Source organism: Fusarium flagelliforme (assembly GCF_020744385.1).
Source record: "Fusarium flagelliforme strain FIESC 12 MPI-CAGE-AA-0113 chromosome Unknown B0J16scaffold_3, whole genome shotgun sequence".
Taxonomy (NCBI): Eukaryota; Fungi; Ascomycota; class Sordariomycetes; order Hypocreales; family Nectriaceae; genus Fusarium; species Fusarium flagelliforme.
The window spans coordinates 1,316,775-1,336,870 of record NW_025763505.1 but is presented as its reverse complement, the minus strand read 5'-3'; the positions used below and the strand labels follow the sequence as shown (position 1 = coordinate 1,336,870).

At 48.1% G+C, this 20,096-nt stretch overlaps 4 protein-coding genes and 1 non-coding gene across 5 annotated transcripts; 3 read left to right on the top strand and 2 right to left on the bottom strand.

Moving 5' to 3' along the window:
• Positions 1-372: 372 nt before the first annotated feature.
• B0J16DRAFT_94097 (kinase-like domain-containing protein) lies at positions 373-2,520 on the bottom strand. The gene is made up of 4 exons (XM_046134715.1): positions 2,241-2,520; positions 1,456-2,184; positions 744-1,405; positions 373-693 (listed from the first exon to the last, which is right to left on the bottom strand). The coding sequence occupies exons 1-4, from the start codon at positions 2,283-2,285 to the stop codon at positions 549-551; spliced, it is 1,581 nt and encodes a 526-aa protein (XP_045984354.1). The 5' UTR covers positions 2,286-2,520; the 3' UTR covers positions 373-548.
• A 1,771-nt stretch (positions 2,521-4,291) lies between these two features.
• Positions 4,292-6,483, top strand: B0J16DRAFT_337176 (ATP-dependent RNA helicase DBP8). The gene has a single exon (XM_046127324.1). The coding sequence runs from the start codon at positions 4,523-4,525 to the stop codon at positions 6,164-6,166; it is 1,644 nt and encodes a 547-aa protein (XP_045984353.1). The 5' UTR covers positions 4,292-4,522; the 3' UTR covers positions 6,167-6,483.
• Positions 6,403-6,497, bottom strand: B0J16DRAFT_t100. Its single transcript has one exon. It is a non-coding gene; the product is annotated as a tRNA-Ile (tRNA).
• A 7,165-nt stretch (positions 6,498-13,662) lies between these two features.
• Positions 13,663-14,418, top strand: B0J16DRAFT_318106 (uncharacterized protein; the record flags this gene model as incomplete). The annotated part of the gene is made up of 1 exon (XM_046125423.1): positions 13,663-14,418. One exon carries the CDS (start codon positions 13,663-13,665, stop codon positions 14,416-14,418), a length of 756 nt encoding a protein of 251 aa, XP_045984352.1.
• A 3,355-nt stretch (positions 14,419-17,773) lies between these two features.
• B0J16DRAFT_370397 (uncharacterized protein) lies at positions 17,774-19,569 on the top strand. The gene is made up of 2 exons (XM_046130361.1): positions 17,774-17,917; positions 17,965-19,569. Exon 2 carries the CDS (start codon positions 18,230-18,232, stop codon positions 19,424-19,426), a length of 1,197 nt encoding a protein of 398 aa, XP_045984351.1. The 5' UTR covers positions 17,774-17,917; positions 17,965-18,229; the 3' UTR covers positions 19,427-19,569.
• Positions 19,570-20,096: the final 527 nt, after the last annotated feature.

Here is a 20,096-nt window from a genome sequence, read left to right as displayed (position 1 = left end):
GAAAGCAGGATAGCCAAGAATTTGATACCCATCTATTGAAGTGGGAGAATACAATAAAAATGATGCGCTCGCGATGTCCAACATGGCATCTTACGCGCAATTCGCTAGTTTTTGATACACGCTGCACAACCCATTCTAAACCACCAACCCTAACGTCTCCGAAGTCAAAGCCTGTGATGGGCCCCTGGATTCTCATGGCCACTCCCCATGTGTTATATAGATATGAATTCCCCGGCTCATCTTCCTAGCTTTAGATCGAAATCAGTCTAGAAAGCTAACCAAGGCCCAGCCTTGTTCACATCATTGTTGACGTAAACAAATTTGTTGTCGCAAGGTATGGTCTTCTCTACTTCGTTTGACCACAAAAGAAACAGTTTTCACGGTTCAGAGTCATGTTCCCGACCACTGAACCCGAGCTGCTTCCACAGCCCATCAACTTCTTCAGAAATCTCGGCTTTCTGTGATTCTCGAGATCCCTCGGCATCGTCGTCTTCTTGAGTTGTGTCGGGAGTCTGATCGTCAGAAGCTTCAGCCACTTGTGTATCTTTCTAAGAGTCCTTAGGCTGGTCTCCCCAGCCCCAGACATAAGAAAGATACTTCACCATGTTGACACGCTTGCTGCGCATCTCAACCATCCAAGGATGCTCCATCATCTTCCAAGGACTGGCTCGGCGGTTGGGTTGCTTTTCCAAACTGGAGGGATGTCAGCAAGTGATACAATAGTCAAGGTCTAGATAACTTACCAGCACTCAATAAAGTATTTGAAGTTGTTACTCCAGTATACATCCATATCTGGCTCATCCTTCAATTTTGGCACATCCTGCCTAACGATGTAAGTAAGCAAATCGATAAGGTTGGCACGTGGTTGCATCTCAGTGCCATCTGCAGGGAACGGGAAACGGTGTTGCGCAACCTCGAGGAGAGTAACTCCTGTCGACCAGACATCCGATGTGATAGTATATGACTGGCCTGTGATTCGTTCAGGGGCCATGTAGTAACTGGTACCGATGAAGGTATTAGCTTCGCCCTTAGTACCGAAGTCGCCCGAGACACCAAAATCGCAAAGCTTGACAGCACCGTCTCGGCAGAGCAGGATGTTAGATGGCTTGATATCTCGATGAATGATTCGTCGGGTATGCAGGTATGTAAGACCACCGAGAACGCCTTCGGCAATCTTTCCTAATACCTTCTCTCCCGTTCGTCCTCCGAGGCGTTTCACTTCCTTGTAAATGCTGTCCAGTGAGCCACCCTCGCAAAACTCCATAGCGATGGAGATGGTGGCTGTGGACGGGTCCACAAATGCACCATAGTACTTGCAGATATGATCTGAAGCACACTCCTTGTTGAACCCTAATTCTCGGAGGATCTGCTTCTTCACATCAGGGTCCGGATTCGTAGTAATGACCTGGATGCTGTTAGTGACTAGATCCCGCATAACATTTCAAGCCGTCTCACCTTCAGAGCAAAGACAGTGTTACCACCCTTGAGCTTGCATCGTGTGACAGCGCCCCCAGCGCCTTCACCAAGGGATCCAATTTCAACAATTCTCTTTTCGAGACTGGCGATTCTCCATCCCTCTTCATCGAGCTCATCGACATCAAGAGTTCTGGCCTTTTCAAGACTCAGCTTATCAAATGCCTCTAATCCCTGCAAGCTTCCATCACGCTCCATGGAAACACCACCTTCACTTCTCTCGGAGTACATAGATCCCACAGCAGACACTGGGTCTGGTGTTCCTTGAGGTCTTGTTGCTCCAATGCCATACTGGGAGGCAAAGGACAGGGCCGAGTATTGGGATCCAGCAGATGTGGGATTGCTTGCCCGACCATCCAGGGGACCGAAGCTGCCCGACCTCGAATGAGCAGCACTGCTCTCACTACCACCACCTGCCGATGGCTGAGTATTGCATTGAGATCGAGGGAGTTGTTCTTGGGGAGCTACTTGACTGCCCATGGGAGTTGCAAGGTGTAGTGTCGGCAGAGGCGGCCTTGAAGGAGCAGCTGCTGGTGCTCCTTGGTTGCCTACTGGTTTGGCATTGGGTGAGGGAGGAATAGCAAGTCCAAGTCTCGGTGTACGAGCTCCACCACTTCTTGCGCCGGGAATGGCAGGTCGAAGAAGAGGAACGGGCGAAGGACCGGAGTTGTGTGTTGGAAGAGAGATCGGAGTGTGAGCGGCGGGTTGTTGCTGTAATTTCGTAAGTAACTAACTCAAGTGTCCGTGTACGGTGAACGGGAGCATACAGGTTGGTGAGCTGGGTCGGTACCCTGAGAATGTTGGTCGGCCATCTTGAGGGTTTGTGCTGATCAGTACAGCGTATGAAGAACGTATGCGTCACAAGTGTGTTCGGTAGGGGACCAGCCGAGAGGTATTGGTCTAGAATATGACTAGAGGCTTCTCCTAAAACAAGATATACAATAATGGAGACGACCAGTTGAGACAATCGGGTTTGCAGCGGCAAAATCGTCGAGCGGCCAGCGTCGTCGGTTATGAAATACAGTCGAAGATGATGTGAAAGAGCGTTGGGTCGAATGCACAGCGAGCGTTGAATACTGATTAACCAAGTTGCCAAGTTGAGAGTGAAATATGAAGGTCGTTGTCGAAGAGGCAGAAGCAGAGGCAGAGCAACAAAGCGAGGCAAGCGCAGAAGGGACCCGACAACAGCCCACGCAAAAGAGCGGGGAAAGTACGATTTGAGGCGAGTGGATATAAGATGTCAGTATTTATTGGGCGTTGCGTTGCAAGACCCAGAACAGAAGCTAGGGCGTTGCAGTTACAGGGTCCAAGATGGATGACAAGAAGCGTGGCAGCCAACGACACGTCGTCAAGTCAAGTGAAGCCGAGGCGGGAAGAGAGGAGTCCAAGGGAAAAGGAGAGAAGAAGATGAGATGAGAAAAAAGGACATGAAATTCAGTCAGCAGCACATGAGATGGAAGGAAGTGTAAGCTGGGAATGGCGTCCACAGTTGATTCATTGATTGGATCGGGTCCCTGGGTGGGCTTGTGATTGAGGTGACTGCCTGTGACTGAATTGATGAACAGCCAGCCATAGAGAGATGGCGGGGCGCTTGGGCACCTGTGAGCCCCCTGCTGCAGTGTACCTGAGCTCCTGCTCATCCATCATCCTCTTTGCTCTTTGTCTAGGTAGTTGCGGCGCGGGGGTCGTTGGGCGGTTCAACTTCCCTGTAAGCATTAGGTAGGCGCTAGGCTTGAGCGGGGAGTGAGCTTGAGCTGCCCTGTAAGACGGACTATCAGCGGATTGGTGGTTTTGGGTTTTGTCTCAGATTCTCGCCAAACCACCATTTCTTGTACACACGCGCACGATTACTTGTTATAGGCTTCGGTATATTAACACAAAGGATGTTATGCCCGAGTTTCTACCACCTAGATATGTGCGAGGTTCTACCGTATGTGCCGCAATGCATCGTCATTCCAACAGTAGATACTACATAACCAACAGACAAAGCACAATCACTACCCTGCTCGCCTGTATCAATGAGTGGCATGGGATGGATGGTGGGGATCAATAGATCGACTTGGACCGCTGTCGGTGTTACCTGGTTCATATACGCATTTTTCCAGAGCCAAGAACTTACAATACGAAAGGATGAAAGAAACCACACTGGCGAACCTCTAAAGAGCTACTAATCCGTAACTTGGTGGTACGCGCATCGTCACCTGCGTCGCAATTGACCGAATTTCAGGTTTTGGGGTATGGCCCCCAATTGTCGGTGTCTTGGATGCCTACTCTGCAGCTTTGTTTTACTTGGTCTCATCCATATGCCGAAGACTATGCCCGAGCCTTCCCACACATTATAGGTTGTTTCAAAGTTCAAAGTCAGATTACGACACTCAGTGGGGCTTCTCTATTGACGAGTTGAGCTCTTTCAGAAGCGCCTGTCTCGGTGACAAGTAGGGGCTTCAAGAAGCCCCTGAGGTCAAAGCAAGATGAGTGCATAACACGAAAATGATGTCTTGGGAATCGACCAACCATCCATCAAAACAAACAAACCCAATCAACGAGTAAAGCTCTAAGACACCTTTGCTATGCATTGCCGAAATACGTTGCAGCTGAAGACATCCCAGACAAGTCACCCCATTCGTTACAAAGACCCTGTCGCATTTTGATGGTCGATCTCACACTTTGACGAGGCAAAACAGGCGCTCGGCTCTCGGCATCAAATATATTGGCACTATGTGAAACAAGTACATAGAGCGCACAGTAAATATTCATCCGTATTTATCTCAAGATACTGAATATATTTGCATTATTCTTTTCTCATTCATGTCAGGTACTCTTAATTAGCCTTTTTAGTGTCCTCTAGTGATGTCTGAACCATCTCATCTTGTAAGCGCGCGTCTACATCTATAGGTGGGGCTTGATATAGTGGGGCGAAGGGTCCCACGATTTTGCGACGCCAGTCACCGCCAAAAATTTCCAGTCCCATCGAATCGAACTTCGCATTGCGCTCAAGCTAGGACTTGGATGGATTATACCAGCTCCTGCAATTTATAAACCTCGAAACATGGCACCCACAGTTGATCCAGATCATGCGATCTCCGTATCGGACGAGGAAATCTTGTCTGATGCCGCTTCGTCCTCTGACGAGTCTGATTACCTCGACAGCGGCGCATCTCGAAAGCGCCGTAGGACCGCAGAAGTATCCCAGGATGATGGTGAAAAGATTGATTTTGAAGACGATGATGACGACGACGATGATGATGACAACGACGAGGAGTTGAAGAGAGTGTTATCTACAATTCAAGTACCTTCTCGAATTAAGCGAACTGGTCAAGCCGAGCAAAAGGAAGTTCAAGCAAAGCCTGCAATCGCACCCAAAAACTCGATCCAAGCCCCTACCGACCCGAACACCACTTTCTCAGCGCTCAATGTGCGACCATGGCTGGTACAATCGTTAGGAAACATGGCCATCAAGCGACCCACGGGTATTCAGAAGGGATGTATTCCTGAGATCTTGAAGGGAAGAGACTGCATTGGTGGCTCCAGAACAGGAAGTGGTAAAACAGTGGCTTTCGCCGTACCTATTCTGCAGAAGTGGTCTGAAGATCCTACTGCGATCTTTGCTATTGTCTTGACACCAACCCGAGAATTGGCGTTGCAAATTTTTGAGCAGTTCAAGGCCATCTCTTCTCCTCAAAGTCTCAAGGCCATTCTGGTGATAGGAGGCTCGGACATGCGAACACAGGCAATTGAGATTGGAAAGCGACCGCACGTTATCATCGCAACCCCGGGACGTTTGGCCGATCATATTCGCACTTCCGGAGAGGACACTATCTGCGGATTAAGGAGAGTAAAATATGTGGTTCTTGACGAAGCTGATCGACTTCTGAATGCCACTGGACCCGGCAGTATGCTTCCCGACGTGGAGGAATGTCTCTCAGTTCTGCCACCAGCTACCGAACGACAGACACTCCTCTTCACTGCTACCATTACACCAGAGGTCCGCGCCTTGAAGGACATGCCTATCAAGCCTGGCAAGCAGCCAGTATTTGTTTGTGAAGTCGATACACAGACGTTGGCTATCCCTGCAACACTGAAGCAGATGTATGTCAAGGTTCCTGTTACTCACAAGGAACACTACCTCCACGTCTTCCTACTCACCGAGGCGAACGTCGACAAGACTGTCATCCTATTCTGCAACCGAACTTCGACCGCCGATTACCTTCACCATTTACTCCGAATGTTAGACCATCGAGTCACTTCTCTACACTCCAAACTGCCCCAGAGGCAACGAATCGACAACCTGGCCCGCTTCCGTGCTTCAGCAGCTCGTATCCTCGTAGCAACCGACGTCGCTGCCAGAGGTTTGGATATCCCTGAAGTCAGCCTTGTTATCAACTACGATCTGCCTCGCGACCCCGACGACTACATTCACCGGGTTGGTCGTACAGCCCGTGCGGGTCGCAAGGGTGAGGCTGTCAGCTTTGTGGGACAGCGTGACGTGGAGTTGGCCCTGACCATCGAGAAACGTGTCGGTCGCGACATGGAGTCCTGGGAGGAGGAGGGCGTTAACCTGGAGACACGTGTGGTGCGAGATGCGCTCAAGCTCGTGTCCGAGAAGAAGCGCGAGGCTTTGTTGGAGGTGGAGGAAGGCAGGGAAGTTGGTGGCAAGCGAAAGCGTACCAAGCAAAAGCTGCGTGTGGAATAAGTTATTTGAATCTCAGGATAAGAAGTATAGACAAAAGCGAATATTGTTTAATAATGGTAGTACCGAACTGTGTACTTCACTGGTATGCATTACTCGCATGATGGAGCTAGTAGCCCACCTCATCGACTATACTAGAACGCCAACAAAACGGCCAACACTACACTTAAAAATAAACAATAAACTCCATCGCAGTATAAACGATAAACAGCAAAAAAGGAGAAAAAGAAAAAATATGGTGCCCCCAGCGAGGATTGAACTCGCGACCTCAGCATACCTCCATGAAATCCTGGACATATAAGAGCTGCGTGATAAACCACTACACCATGGGGGCTCACGGCCGGAAATCCCGAAAAGTCGGTATATAAAGGTAAGCCGCAGCCCGACGGTAATGCAAAAACTGCTTACGACGCCAGAAACTCGCTGAACTTTGGCGAAAGGGTGATGGAAGTGTAAGTTTTGTTCTTTCCATAAGATTCTCTCGTTTGTTGGTATTCTATACCTAGAGTTACCCTTTTATGCTATGAACTGGTGTCGGGTGGCTGGCTATTTTGACATGTTTACCTATGTACTGCAAAGTCAGATATAGGAAAGAATACGATTTCCCTTATCTGTATCTAGAATACTTGGTATCATCATCGACTATGAATCTTTCATATGTGGTCGATCGACCTGTTGAGATACCAACAAAACGCCGGATCGCCGGTGTCAGTTGGTAGACTAAGACGTCTGCTTCCTCGAGACCGCATATTTCAACATAGGGTACGATATGAAGTTAAGAACCAATGGGGTTAAATACTGCACTCCAATTATCTCTACTTCAAGGTCAGCATGAAGCCTCTTGCCTCACGATATCCGTCATTGAACTCTGTCCAACGGATGCTACGGACCAGACGGATTACCCATCGAAACCGATATCATGATCAGAGTCAAACCATACTATTCATATACGGGTAGTTTCAACAATGTTTCCTAGTTCTTTCTTCAGTTAGCGGAGGTCCTTATCAAGTCAAAGAGCTGTTGCAACAACGTACCCTTTTGGTGTGTTGCACTCCCTGGGTCGTGGATGCCTGATGGCACTCTACAAGCTCAAACTCTACAACACAGCAGAAGCTTCAATATTATATCCTAGTATATCTATGAGTGTCTACATGCCTAGCACGAGCCGATTCCATTACTCGGTGCTTAAGCAGTTTTGGAAGACCGACCTTGATATCGTGCTGTGCATTGTAATGCTTATACAGCCAGTCTACCATCCTATCCGTGAGTTATCATATTGGCTACAAGTCTGTTTAGCTGACCTCTGACGGCATGCTACACCTATCGGGCCTGTATGTAAGGGGCTTACCGATCACTCTCTGCTTGTTTGCGAGTTTGTAACTTTACGTTGCACATGTTTATAAGTTCACCCCTCAAGGAGACAGAAACAGAGTTCTAATCTTAAATATCACCAATAAACCTCACCCGAGCCCGATTAAACTCTTGTATTTATGAATGCTTGTTGCGGAAGGTTTGTTTGTAGAGGTACGCAAACTCAACATCCCTTACTTGACTTACAGATGTGGTTGGTCATTATTAGAATATCACAAATGCTAGAATAAGTTCAAGTCACGTCTGGCACACTCTTCGGTTGGGAGGATTCTCATCCAATGGAGTGAAAAACATGGAAAGGTGTTTTTTATATGATTCCATGAATTCCAACGATGCATGGTGGTTAGACGTCATGGAGCGTGCTATCAGACATATCGAGATATCAATGCCTCTGTAGGAATTCATCTCATAGTAATTGATTGAATGTAATACCACCACGAACATGTGCACGTAAGAAGCTTTCCAGAGTTATCTAGTTGCAGGCGAAGTCTTGGTGTTATACACAGCCTAACCTATACCATGCTATGTGCGAACTGTGTTACAAAAGCAATGACATTTTCTAAGAATGTGTGTTTGACGATCGAATCACATGTAGTTCCAAATGATGTAATAATGATTAGCAATATATTTGATATGTTGTCTGTCAGCAGTCTTGTTGAACTACACTGTTACCCAGTTCTCGACATGAGTGACGTGCAGTCCAGTGCAATCTCGAGCGCATCAACAGACAGGTTTGAGGAATAGCGTGGAATAAGTACGTTTTCGCCGATAGTAAAGACCCCTAGAATCCAGTCATCAAGCTCAGTTCCCCGGTGTGACCTTTCGAGGCTCGGAGAAGCGGCACTGGATGGGCGACCACTTTGTGCATGTGAAAACTCTCCCCTGAGCACGATTCTCAACAGTTGTTTAGTAACAGGCCAGCGGAACATCTGCCGTCATTTCAACTTTACCAACGTCCTGGGAAAGGTTATTTAGAATAGAACCGATATCGTACCCGCCCTCGATGGATTTTGATGCCCAATACTGCTGTTAGTCGTCCTGATCGCTAGAATTTGAGACGGAGTTTTGCTAAACTGCGAAAACACCATCCGAACTATCACAGACCATGACCCATTAAACAAAGATTTTTGGTTTTTGCCCTCTCCAGACTCCAGTCCGTGTCTCACAGCCGAGGCGATCTTGCGTCACTGAGGGTACCGATCTGAGCAAAACTCGCCGTGCAAGTTTAGCGAGACTAAACGTTTGGATCGGAGATTTTGGACGATCAATGCATACCCTGCAGTGACGTAGATTGTCCACAAAGCCAAGACTGGATGGCAAAGTGCGTGTATATAGAGAATAGAGTTGGCGAATTACCTTCGCGATCACTGCGCTTTGAGGCGAGGTATGTGATCGATAGATGATCTCTTCCCAGACGAGGAAAACCACAGCGCGTGGCTTTGACTTGGACGACGTAGTTTTGTGGCGTTAGGGGAGACTCGTGCCTGAACCGACTGACAACGCACGGCTATGGTGTTGTTGGTTTTGTAATTGGTAATTTGTCTTGAATGACATGCTCAACTTGGGTTGAAGATTCACGTCATCGTTCTATATTGGGATAGATTTGAGTTGCGGACGGTTTGGCATGTGCCGAGCCGTACCATGCTTCCGTTGAGTCTGTTTGAAGTAAGCGTGCGATGTATGCGATAAGAAGCCATCGTAATAAAACAAAACATCAAAGACGTCAATGAACCGGAATTTGCGGCTTTATCCAAAACTGCGACAATGAGCGATACAAGGACGGATCCTTCGGAGCTAGGAATTAAACATGCTGTGTTACTGCTATCAGTTCCCTGTCTCTTCTGGCTTCGCTTCCCCACGTTTTTCTCTCTCAAGCGGCAGATCGGCGATTATGAACTCCGTGGCTTGTCTTGCGGCCGTGACTCTTCCTCCGAGTCGATCAGATCAGATCAGCGGGCGTGTGTAAAATGGAAGGATTCACTCGGGTCGGCGACGGATGCTTTGTAGATCCGAATGCGAAAAAAGGTCTGCCAGGATCAATCATGAGGACATTCCACGGATATCTTTTTATCACAAGTAGACTTGAGTATTGGAATCGGGTCATGGTATTGATGATAACTATTGCAGAGTAAATAGCGAAATGAAGGAGCTTTAGATGGCAGCTTGTAGAAGCTTCTCACTCAGCAATTCTTACCTTATCGATCGCATTAGGAATCAAGGTGTAAAAATCAGGCAGTATTGCGAGATTAGCGGGGACTGATCCTCTAGAGACACACCCCCGAACAACCTTCGGCCGAAAAGAAAGCGCAAGAAGAAAAGATGGAAGCGACTGACAAAGCAGAAATTAAGGGACCATCCGCTAAAACAACCCAATTCGGCCCAAATATACGCCAAAAATCCCAACACCGGCCTATTCCTGTCCCGACCTAAAATATGAGTCTGAGACTGTGATTGTGAATTGTGACCGACTTCAGTCGTGATAATGGATGGATTTTAACAATCTCCGCAACACAGTCAGCATTCGCATGTAAAAGGTGGACAACCTTAACCAGACCAGCGGTCAAAGTACATACATACATTCGCACATAAGCGAAAGGGGCTCACCAACCATATTCTTCCACGAGAGGCACGGTCAGCGCCTGTGTTGTGATGTGTTATTTACAGCAATTTATGGTGGTCTCTATACCGTACTTTGCAATGTGCACGGTAGTAAGCGGACTTTGGTCTTTTTTGTGTTAAACCCTTTTGAGATTGCTTTACGATGAGTATTGATGACTCAAATCAACACCAAATTCAAATCCAAATTCAAATTCCCAACAAGGGTCCTCATGCAGATGCGGATGCAGCAAAATGTCGGTCGAAGCCGAGAGAACGCAGTATTGAGCCCTTCCATCAACCTTCCGTGCATTGCATGTGCTGTGAGTTACAGTGTAGTACCTATCCGTATCGTGTCATGCCAGAACCCGAATACAAGGAATCTTGCATCCAATGACCGGCATTCGGCTTGTCGTCACAAGGAACTATTCGGGAACCTCCCAACGAACAAGAGCAAAAAAAAAAAAAAAAAAAAAAAAAAAAAAGACCCATTGTTCAAGGTGTCTCGATGTGAATACCGCCGAGCTGGCCCTTCTTGATTAGCGAGGTACAGTACCGCAGAACGGGTACATTGTAGGGCCAGTGCAGTCGTGCGTGGAGCCATTCTCGGCGGTGGAAGCGAAAAAAGAACGAAAAATATTTCCAAAAAAGCGGAGTTTCATGAGACGAATGACTCTTCATCAATCCCGTGTAAAGGCCGTGACAGCGGAGAGTAACGGACGGTCATAGTCATTCACACCCGGAGGTGAACAAGTGGCTGCTAGCTCGGTGAACTCGGGAATCCGGTCTCCATGGACCGGCAATAACATGGCTATTGCACTTACAATTACAGTAGAAAGTCAGACTCGGCATCATCTTGAACCGATTCACAAGCCGCGTATCCGAGTCGGCTGAGTCTCGCTGTGATCACGGCTATTGATCTGCTGCGGGTATTCGGATCAGATTGTAAGAAGTCTGTTTACACGAGAAATGCTACATACGCGTCTACAGTACGGAATTGAACAGGGATAAAGAATAGGCTTCAATTGCGTGCCTGGAAACTAACGCAGCAGTGTGAGATGCCTAGCGATTATCCATCCATGGAAACAGGCAGTCGTCAAAGACAAAATGAAATGGCCGGGCAACGCCATGGGATCGTAGGATAATTCCTTATGCGACGCAAGCGTAATTAGGTTGCCTGGTTGTTGTCGATAGCTCTTGGAAAGCTCCATAGCCACAACGGTTCGCTTGTCTGTGTCAAAAAAGCTTGGCTGGCTGTAAGCTCATTATCGTTATCGTTTGTTAAGAGTTATGGTGGTGACGATTGAGAGGCTTTGCTCCCCCTCATTGGTTGGTATGAAGCGTAACTCGGTGTTTAACTCGAACCCGACATGCATGGGGGCTGAAGGAGTGAAAGTCATCTTCACCTCAGCCCTACGATTAATACGTACATAGTACGTATGTATTATCAAGGACGTGGCCCGCGGGCTATGCCAGGACCCCGGAAAGGATGAGCTCCAAGTGGTTGCTCGTTCTCGCTCTCGCACTGAGTTGTCGTTGTCCAACAACCTCTTCGCATTATTACCCCTTTCGCAGGAAGCTTTCATGGCTTGGCTGCTGGGTTCTTAATGATAGTTTGACAAGCGAATGAGGCGGAGTTGGGACTCGACAGGGTACTCGATGCGAAGCGAAGAGGGAGACGCAATGCGGAGGTATTAGTCGACCACTATGTGAAACTGCCCTACATTAAGGGGTGCCCAGTAATACCATCACGAGCTTGGCTTAATTGTAATTGATAAGCGTTGCTATTTTTTTAGTGTTTAGTGTTTACTGTACTCTACCTCATAAGAAATTAGTGAGGCCAGTCAGGTTCATTTTTGGGGTAACCCTTATGGGAGGTCATCCTACTTGTCATCGTGACGGGGAATGAGAAACTCAACAAGGTACTGTACTGAAAAGATGGGATGGACGGCACGGACACGGGACGCAGGGCAATGTCTTGGATTAGGAATTGATGGATGCATAGATCGAGTCTATTGTTACTATACAATAGACTGTTGCTGAGCAGCAAAAGAAAAGAGTCATCTTGATAGATGGAGACTTACAGTAGTAACAAAGCTGTCTCAACTACGTAGTAAATTCATTTAATTCAAATCAATTCAGTCAGTGACTGCATTAGATTCGAGTCATCGCCGGGTCGGAGCCTCAAACCCGACAGGGCGTAATAACGATTAAACTTTACGGTACTTGGTCTTGAGTGAGAGGTGCTGAGAAATCGCACCTGCGTTAGTGTCTCTCTCGCTATAAGGAAGTATTCAGAAGGGCGACGCTTGTAAATCCATTCTCGGATTTGTCTTCTCCCTGGCGGAGGTAAACGGACATGGACAGAATCTAATCTCCAATTGGTCGAAAAGACAACGCTAAGGCACTCGGTTTCTAATCAAGCACCTACACTCCGCTGACTGAACTGCCTGCGATTATGAATCATTTTACGCCAGCCCTGTGCGAGATTGCAGAACAGCGAGTGCCATCCAATGCACTCTGCTTACAGTACAGCGCTGGACTGCGTGTTGAGTTCCATAGTATTGCGCACTTCATGGAGAATAATGAACATCAATTGTTTGAGGTTGCTGGAGAACCATCCAAGGAAGAGGCAGACGGAAGTTGCAGTCACTGAGACACCAGTAACAAAAGAACATGGAAGAACCCAAGAAAACCTAAGAAAAGAAAGGAAAACCTAGGATAAGAGCATAACGCATCACCCATTTCGGGTACATTTTGCGCGGACGGTACCTCTTCTGACCCCATAATCTGGCGGCCTAACCGAAGTACCCAGGCCCGAGCATTGACATGGGCCTCCGTAAGGTCCGCCAGGTCGGGGCCGGTACAAGAACGTAGCCTACGTGTCAAGCCGTCAGTTCATTTTCTAACGGTACCTGGATTCTCACATGGTCCATGCCCCGTAACAGAAGAGAAGACGGTCTAGTCTAGAGAGTTTCTAAGCTTTCGCGGCTTCGCGGTGTCTAAGAGTCATCCGCTCACCCACACCACCCTTGTCCCATCGATCACTAAGCTTCACACACACCCCCCCCGGACAGAACATGACAAGGAAGGGCATTTCTCGCACTCCTCGGGTCCGCGCGTGCAAAGTCCGCCAAGCGGCGTGTCGGGCATAACTGGTAATCCCCATGTCCACGCCCTTGGAGCCGTGAGACAACATGAAAAGTCCGTAGAGGATCAACTTGAGTTAAAAGATTCGCTTCCCCCCGTTCCTAGATCCAGATTTCCTCTCACAGCATCAGTACAAAACACAAGCTTTCGAGATCATCATAACATCTCCACATCATCACTTCTGTTTCAGCTTATCTTCAAGGTACTCAGTTACTTACAACTAGTCCCTTATCACACAATCTATCAAGTCATTGTCACCATTACCGAACCCCCCCGGCCGCTAATACAAGCCTGCCGCAATCGGGATTGTTGCCTTGACTCACAACATCCATCAACCTATCTATATACATATATCTAGCCGAGGACCCCTGGCTTCTTTCAACATGTCCACAACAACCACAACCACTTCTTCCATTCAAAGGCCAACTGCCTCCAAGACTTCTTCTCTCCGACAGTCCACACTCAAGAAGAACATGTCTATCACACAAACTTACTACCTCGCCCACAAGGCTCGGGCTAAGCTCTCTCGAGAGGCTGCCCAGCCCGATCACGATCTTCGCCTGCTCGTCGGCCACGCCAACCTCCTCGACTCTCTGATGCTTGAGCTTGCCGACGCCGAGCGCGAACAAGAACGCTGGTTCAACCAGTCCGTCCGAGGAGCCAACTCTCAGCAAGAACGACGAGTCCAGTGGGCCGATGAGGTTGTCCAGGAGGAGGACGAGGATGACTACGACTCCGACTCTTCTGACTCTGACGACTACGACTCTGAGGATGAGGACATTGAGATGTCCAACACTCCCTCTCTTCCCGCCAAGGCCATGAGCCCCCGAATCAGCCACATTGAGCTCGACGACGACATGGAGGAGGACGATCTCGAGGAGGACTACGCCCAGCTCGAGCTTGTTCGAACACCATCTCACTCCAACTCACCACCCGAGCTCCTTGTCGACCACGACTCAGACTCTTCCGACGAAGACTCCATGCCTCCATCGCCCCCTCAAGCCATCCTTACTTTCAACGAGAAGGATGTCAAGGAGCAATCGCAACAACAACAAGAATCCAGTTCACTCTACGATGAGGAGTACTACCTGCCAGCCCGCAACCCCGCGAGGCTTGTGTCGGCCATCTCGGTCTACTAAAGCAGGAGTTCACTCCGACTCTTACCTCTTATGAATGAATTGTGATTTCTTTAGCGACTTGTTTCACATACAAAGCGATTTGGCGGGCATTACACATGGCGTTTTTTGTTATACAAAGGGATACCACACTTGGGATTTTGGGATACAGCAAAAAAAGCATTCACAGGATACGACTTTTACGGATTTTTCATTGTGTTATTACAACAAAGACAGATTTTCACCACTCTATTATTATGAAAGGAACAAAGAAGGAAAGGGAATTGTACCAGGCAATGAGGAATTGGATAACATCATGGTTGAGCGCCGCTCCCGATAGAGGGTTGAGTGGCAGCTGAATCAGTTAGATAGTTCAAAAAAGACTTTTAAGAAGTCTAAAAACAAATGAGAAAAACATTCAAAACAATCATATCATCTCTCTCTGCAAACTGTGAATCACATTCTGTTCTATTCAATTTCGTGACATTTACCTCGGTCTTGGTGGTTTAGTTTACTCGTGTTAGCCGGGCATTGACGCCATGGTCGCCGGCCGATAGTCACCGGTAATCCTTATCAGCGGCGAAAACTCTTTGTCCGCGAGTCGTTATCGGGATCGGGCTCAACGCAAAGCCGATCGAAAGAGGGGAGGGAGTGTCTTGGTCTTGTCTCTGGACCAACGAGCGGCGCAGGACTAACGGCGTGCGGTGCGGCGCTAGAAAGACGCCCTTGCTTCGATACGTTACTCATGGTGAATGATTCATCAGCGAGGCCCGCTCATCATGAAAACTCAAGTTTGACTGTTGACCTTGACGTCCCACCCATCAGGGTTAGAGAGATCACCAATCACGACTTGATATTGAGACACAACGGTCGGTAGTTTTGTCAGCGGAGACATGATCAATCTTGACAGAGAATTAAATTATCATGACAACGCTGTTTCGGAGCTTACAAAGCCCCGGTAACATTTCAATACAATAAATACTTGGAATGGCTGGCTGACAGGCAGGGAACGTCAACGCCAGGGCGCAAAAACCATGGTCACTGCTCAACTCAACTCACTTACAAGCATCTTTTAGCTTGGCAAAGAAGAAAAGAAGGCAATAAAATTACAGATGGCGAAACCGCCATTTCTTCGCTCAGTCCGTCTTCGTCTTGTCCGCCTTTTTGTCCGCCATTTCATCGGGCTCACTTTTTGCTTTTGCATTTGCTTTTGCATATTTGCCCCTTGTTGACGAATTAACTAACCCTTGGCAGAACTCACAGCCCGAATAATTCAATATTTTGTAACAGATTTTTGGATCTTCCGCTAGTTCATGATTCCCTCTCCACCAGCCATGCGCCGCATTGAGCCGAAAAATGGAGACACTGTGGATATCTTATTCTTGTTCTTTGGTGTTTCCATCAAGAGGCTGAAAAAACTCTTCGATGAAATCGTGAATCCTCAACCAGGATTGGCCCCATGAACAAATTGTGAAGTCAAGGGGGGCGTGGGATGGATTCCTATCTCCGCTTTCACATTTCAATTAATTGAAATTGTTTAAAGAAAACTCTTTACGATGGGACGCGACTCCATTTCTTGGGCAGTGACAAGCCCAATATGGATTCACATGTCTAGGATGCATCACGATGAAGCGGGACGGGACAGAAGGGACATGAATTTTCTTTTTTCTTCTCGTCTTATCCTTCAGATCGTAGACACGTCTCCTAGTCGCTGTCCACTCGGGAGTCTTGATTGCCATCTTGGCTTTTGAATTATGTACAGGGCTTCTTTACGGCCCCATAATCCCAGGCACATACTACTATGCAAGGGCACGTTTGTTGGCACCGGCGTTGTTCGTTCTAAGCTGAACTGTCCCATCTGGTTTACTGACCGCTTGGGCGTGTCGTTGCTCACCGATGGCTGACCTGGCAGCGCAGTAGAAGCAATGGAACCTAACCTAACGATTGGAAGCTTCGTATGTACCTTTTTCAACGGGACTTGCAGTTGAGGGGAAACGGAACGCTTAAGCCTAGTAGCCCTAGCAGTAGCTAGCTAGCACAGCACAGCCAGCCCCCTTACTCTGTGCTTTACTGTAGATGGCTTGATTAAGATACCGGTATGGATTGTAAAGGGCGGTAAAGGGTGAATTGTCAACTATCGTACCTAAGCGAACTTTGTTGGCTATCGTTTCACTATCCATTTATGCATGGCTTCTTTCTCAACAAGGTCAATTGCCATTTTTGGTGAGAGGGGAAGAAAGGATCTGATCTTCGTGTTCGGAAGTCTATCAGCAGCTAAAAGTAGATCTTTCTAAGGAAGGGGTTGGGGGAAGACGGAAACTGGGGTTGAGGATGATCTGTGTCCTGTCCTGTGATCATAAGATTGATAAGGCCAGAGACAGCCCAGGCCAGCAGACCCCCTGTTCCTCTTTATCGATGCGGCATACGCGTACATGCCTATGGAGTACCTGCAGTGGTATCCGTATGCCCCTTAACTCTATGCTTCTAGTAATAGTAATCGTATCTAGGTACGATGAATCGAATGGTGAACTGGCAGAAACTCGTAACATACGCGCAAGCGAATATTATAATTACACCGAATACCCATTAGTATCGCATCGCATTAATTCTCATGGGGCTAGGTTGCGTGTTCACTGTATCAGATCAGATCTGAAGCCGCACTTCTCCAGCATAAATACTACGGTACGATACGGATAGTGCACAGCCCCTTATCGATAAAAATCGGCACAAGGTCCGATGCGGAACCACGGACGTCGTATCGGCCGGCCTCTGAGCGTTGAGTCGGGTCATGAGACTCTCATGACCCACATGCGTCCGCGTTCCCCCCTCCGAGTACCCGAGCACACCCGGGCCGGAAATCGGACATCAGGAACAGGTCAGAGAGAGCACACAGGGTCGTTCGCTACTTCTTATTGGTGCGTCAGACTTGATACGGGGGGTGTCTGGTGTTGTAGAATGAGAATCTGGGGAAGGAGGCCTGTGTCACCGAGCTGGACCTGTTTTTATCTTGCCGAGAGTCTCGGCAGAAAGGTCTTTGTTTACCGGGAGTGCCTTGAGAGCATGATAAACCTACTGCAGTCTTTCTGTTAGTTCGCAGTGCCGTCAATGCCGCTGGGGGATAGTGCAGGGGTCTGCCGATCATGGTAGTTGCACACTCTATTCTATCGGCTCTGACAATCTGTCTCTCGAGGTGAGCTGCTGACCTGCCCTCCGCGGATACGGCGCCGTACAAGAGAGAGCGAGGGCGATAAGATGGCGGCTTAGCATAGGTGAGGATGACCGATGAGCGGGCTCTTATCAAGTCCACCTAGTCACATTCACAATGCGGAGAAGCATTGTCTAAGCATTATCTCTTGGCTGTCTCGTGCGCTGATCTTGTCTACATGTTCGTGTTTCTGGTCAGCATAGACTGATAGTAGAAACTCTACGCTGTTGGTTGCTGATGCTGATGCTGATGCTGACGGTTATAGCGGTGATATTAGTGTTTGGCATAGCCTCCGATATAGGGATGTAGGATGTGGATGTGAGAGCGCCTCCGGTCGAAAGCCGGTAATAGTAACGAGTAAGCAGTAAACTTCCTCCGCCAAATAAGCTTCGGACTTTTGGATGATCCAAATGCAGATCTTCTTCAGGTCTTGAGGCTCTTGGAAATTGCGGAGAGTGGGAGATGGCGAAAGTCCGAAGTCCGTAAAGTTCGGGGACCATATGGAAGACGCACGGACCATGTGATTATCGGTACGTCATTGTGTAACTTTTCGCAAATCAAATCAATTCAACGCTCTCTTCAGTGTAGAAACGGGCTTTAATTCTTATTAAAACCACTCACTCCGTCACAATGCGACTTCTTCCGAGGAGAGCCCTTGCTCACGATCTTTCTCCGGGCTTCACAATATGCCGCAATAGTACAAACCGGCTGCATCGGAGACAATTTGCGACTTCGCTTTCCCCTCCACCTCCGCCTGCTTCGGGACTCACGGCTTTGACATCACGACGACTCATATCTGTCACTGGACCCGATTCGGCAAAGTTCCTACAGGGAATTATCACGGCTAATGTCACGACTAAGGAAGGGTTGCCGAGGAATGATGGGTTCTATGGTGCTTTCTTGACTGCGACGGGAAGAGTTTTGTACGATGTCTTCGTTTATCCTAATCATAATGCGCCGGGAGCTTCATCCGAGGAGCCGGCGTATTTGATAGAGGTTGACTCAGATCATGCATCAACGCTGGCAAAGCACATCAAGCGATATAAGCTTAGAGCCAAGTTGGCAGTTCGTTTACTGGGAGAGGATGAAGCGACTGTGTGGCATGCATGGGATGACTCGAATGGTGCGGATTGGGACTCAATCGTCAAGACGGCGAGCTTATCCCTGCAAGACCCACGAGCACCTGGATTAGGATATCGACTTTTGCAGCTGGACCAGAATGCGCCCCAGATGGACCTTGAGAAGACTGCTGAAGAAGCTTACACGATACGACGGTACCTCAACGGTGTTCCCGAAGGGCAGGATGAAATCTCTCGGGAACACGCTCTTCCTCAGGAGACAAATATGGATATAATGAACGGAATCGACTTTCACAAGGGCTGCTACGTCGGCCAGGAGCTCACTATCCGCACAAGACACCGCGGTGTAGTCCGCAAGCGAATTCTCCCATGCGTAGTTTACGAAACAGAACATGCACCCCCAACAACACTACAATATCACGCCGACGCCGCAGCCTCATCCCTCGAAAGCGTAACTGCGGACATGATACCACGGGACACAAGCATCGGACGGTTCGAGAAGCGAGGACGTAGCGCAGGCAAGTGGCTCAAGGGTGTGGGCAACATTGGCCTCGGGCTGTGTCGTCTGGAAATCATGACTGATGTGACACTGCCGGGCGATGCGGCTTCGGGGGCGTTTAATCCTGAGGATGAGTTTGTGTTGGATTGGGGTGAGGAGGAGAGCCGGAATAGAGTCAAGGTAAAGGCTTTTGTGCCGGAGTGGTTAAGGAAGGGACTTGATGCTGAGAATTCAAGGCATCAGAAGTAAAGGATACCAGAACCAGATCTGGGGTGTAATATATTGTATCAATGTAAAAAGAAACCACGAAGACGCAATTTGTATCCATCTATACCTTTATGTCTGTGCCACCATGTACCAGAAAGCAGCTACTAATAAGAATCTTGTACGTCTCTCCAATCCAGGACCAAGGCACGTCCAACTTGAAAATAGTCTTGTGTCACACTAGCAAGGCGAAGTGATTAGGTTGCAGTTTGCCTTCTCTGTCTATCATTGGTTGAGACAACTTCGTGCCCGGAGCATAGTACTCGGAGGGCCAGACAGGCAGCCTTAGCCCAATTAGTTCTTGCAATATGTATGTAATCAGGAACCAAGGCGCAAGCAGACACAGCCATCTAATAACAAGCAATAATTTATTCGGCTGCAAAGTCCCCGTGCCTAAAGCGTGCAACCATCTCGAAGTTATTGTGGCTATGTCGTAGGTATTGCATACGCCGAATAGAACGCTTACCAACAAGAGCAGAGAAGACTTGTACTACATGAACCATCTACAGACAAGGTTTCATGAACCGTAACGTAAACCTTCAGCACTAGGCATCAATTAATAGATGTAACACATTGAATGAAGGTATAGGTCGACAACAGAAGAAGGTATGGAACTTTAGGCTCCGTGTGAATCACTACACTTTATACAGGGGTC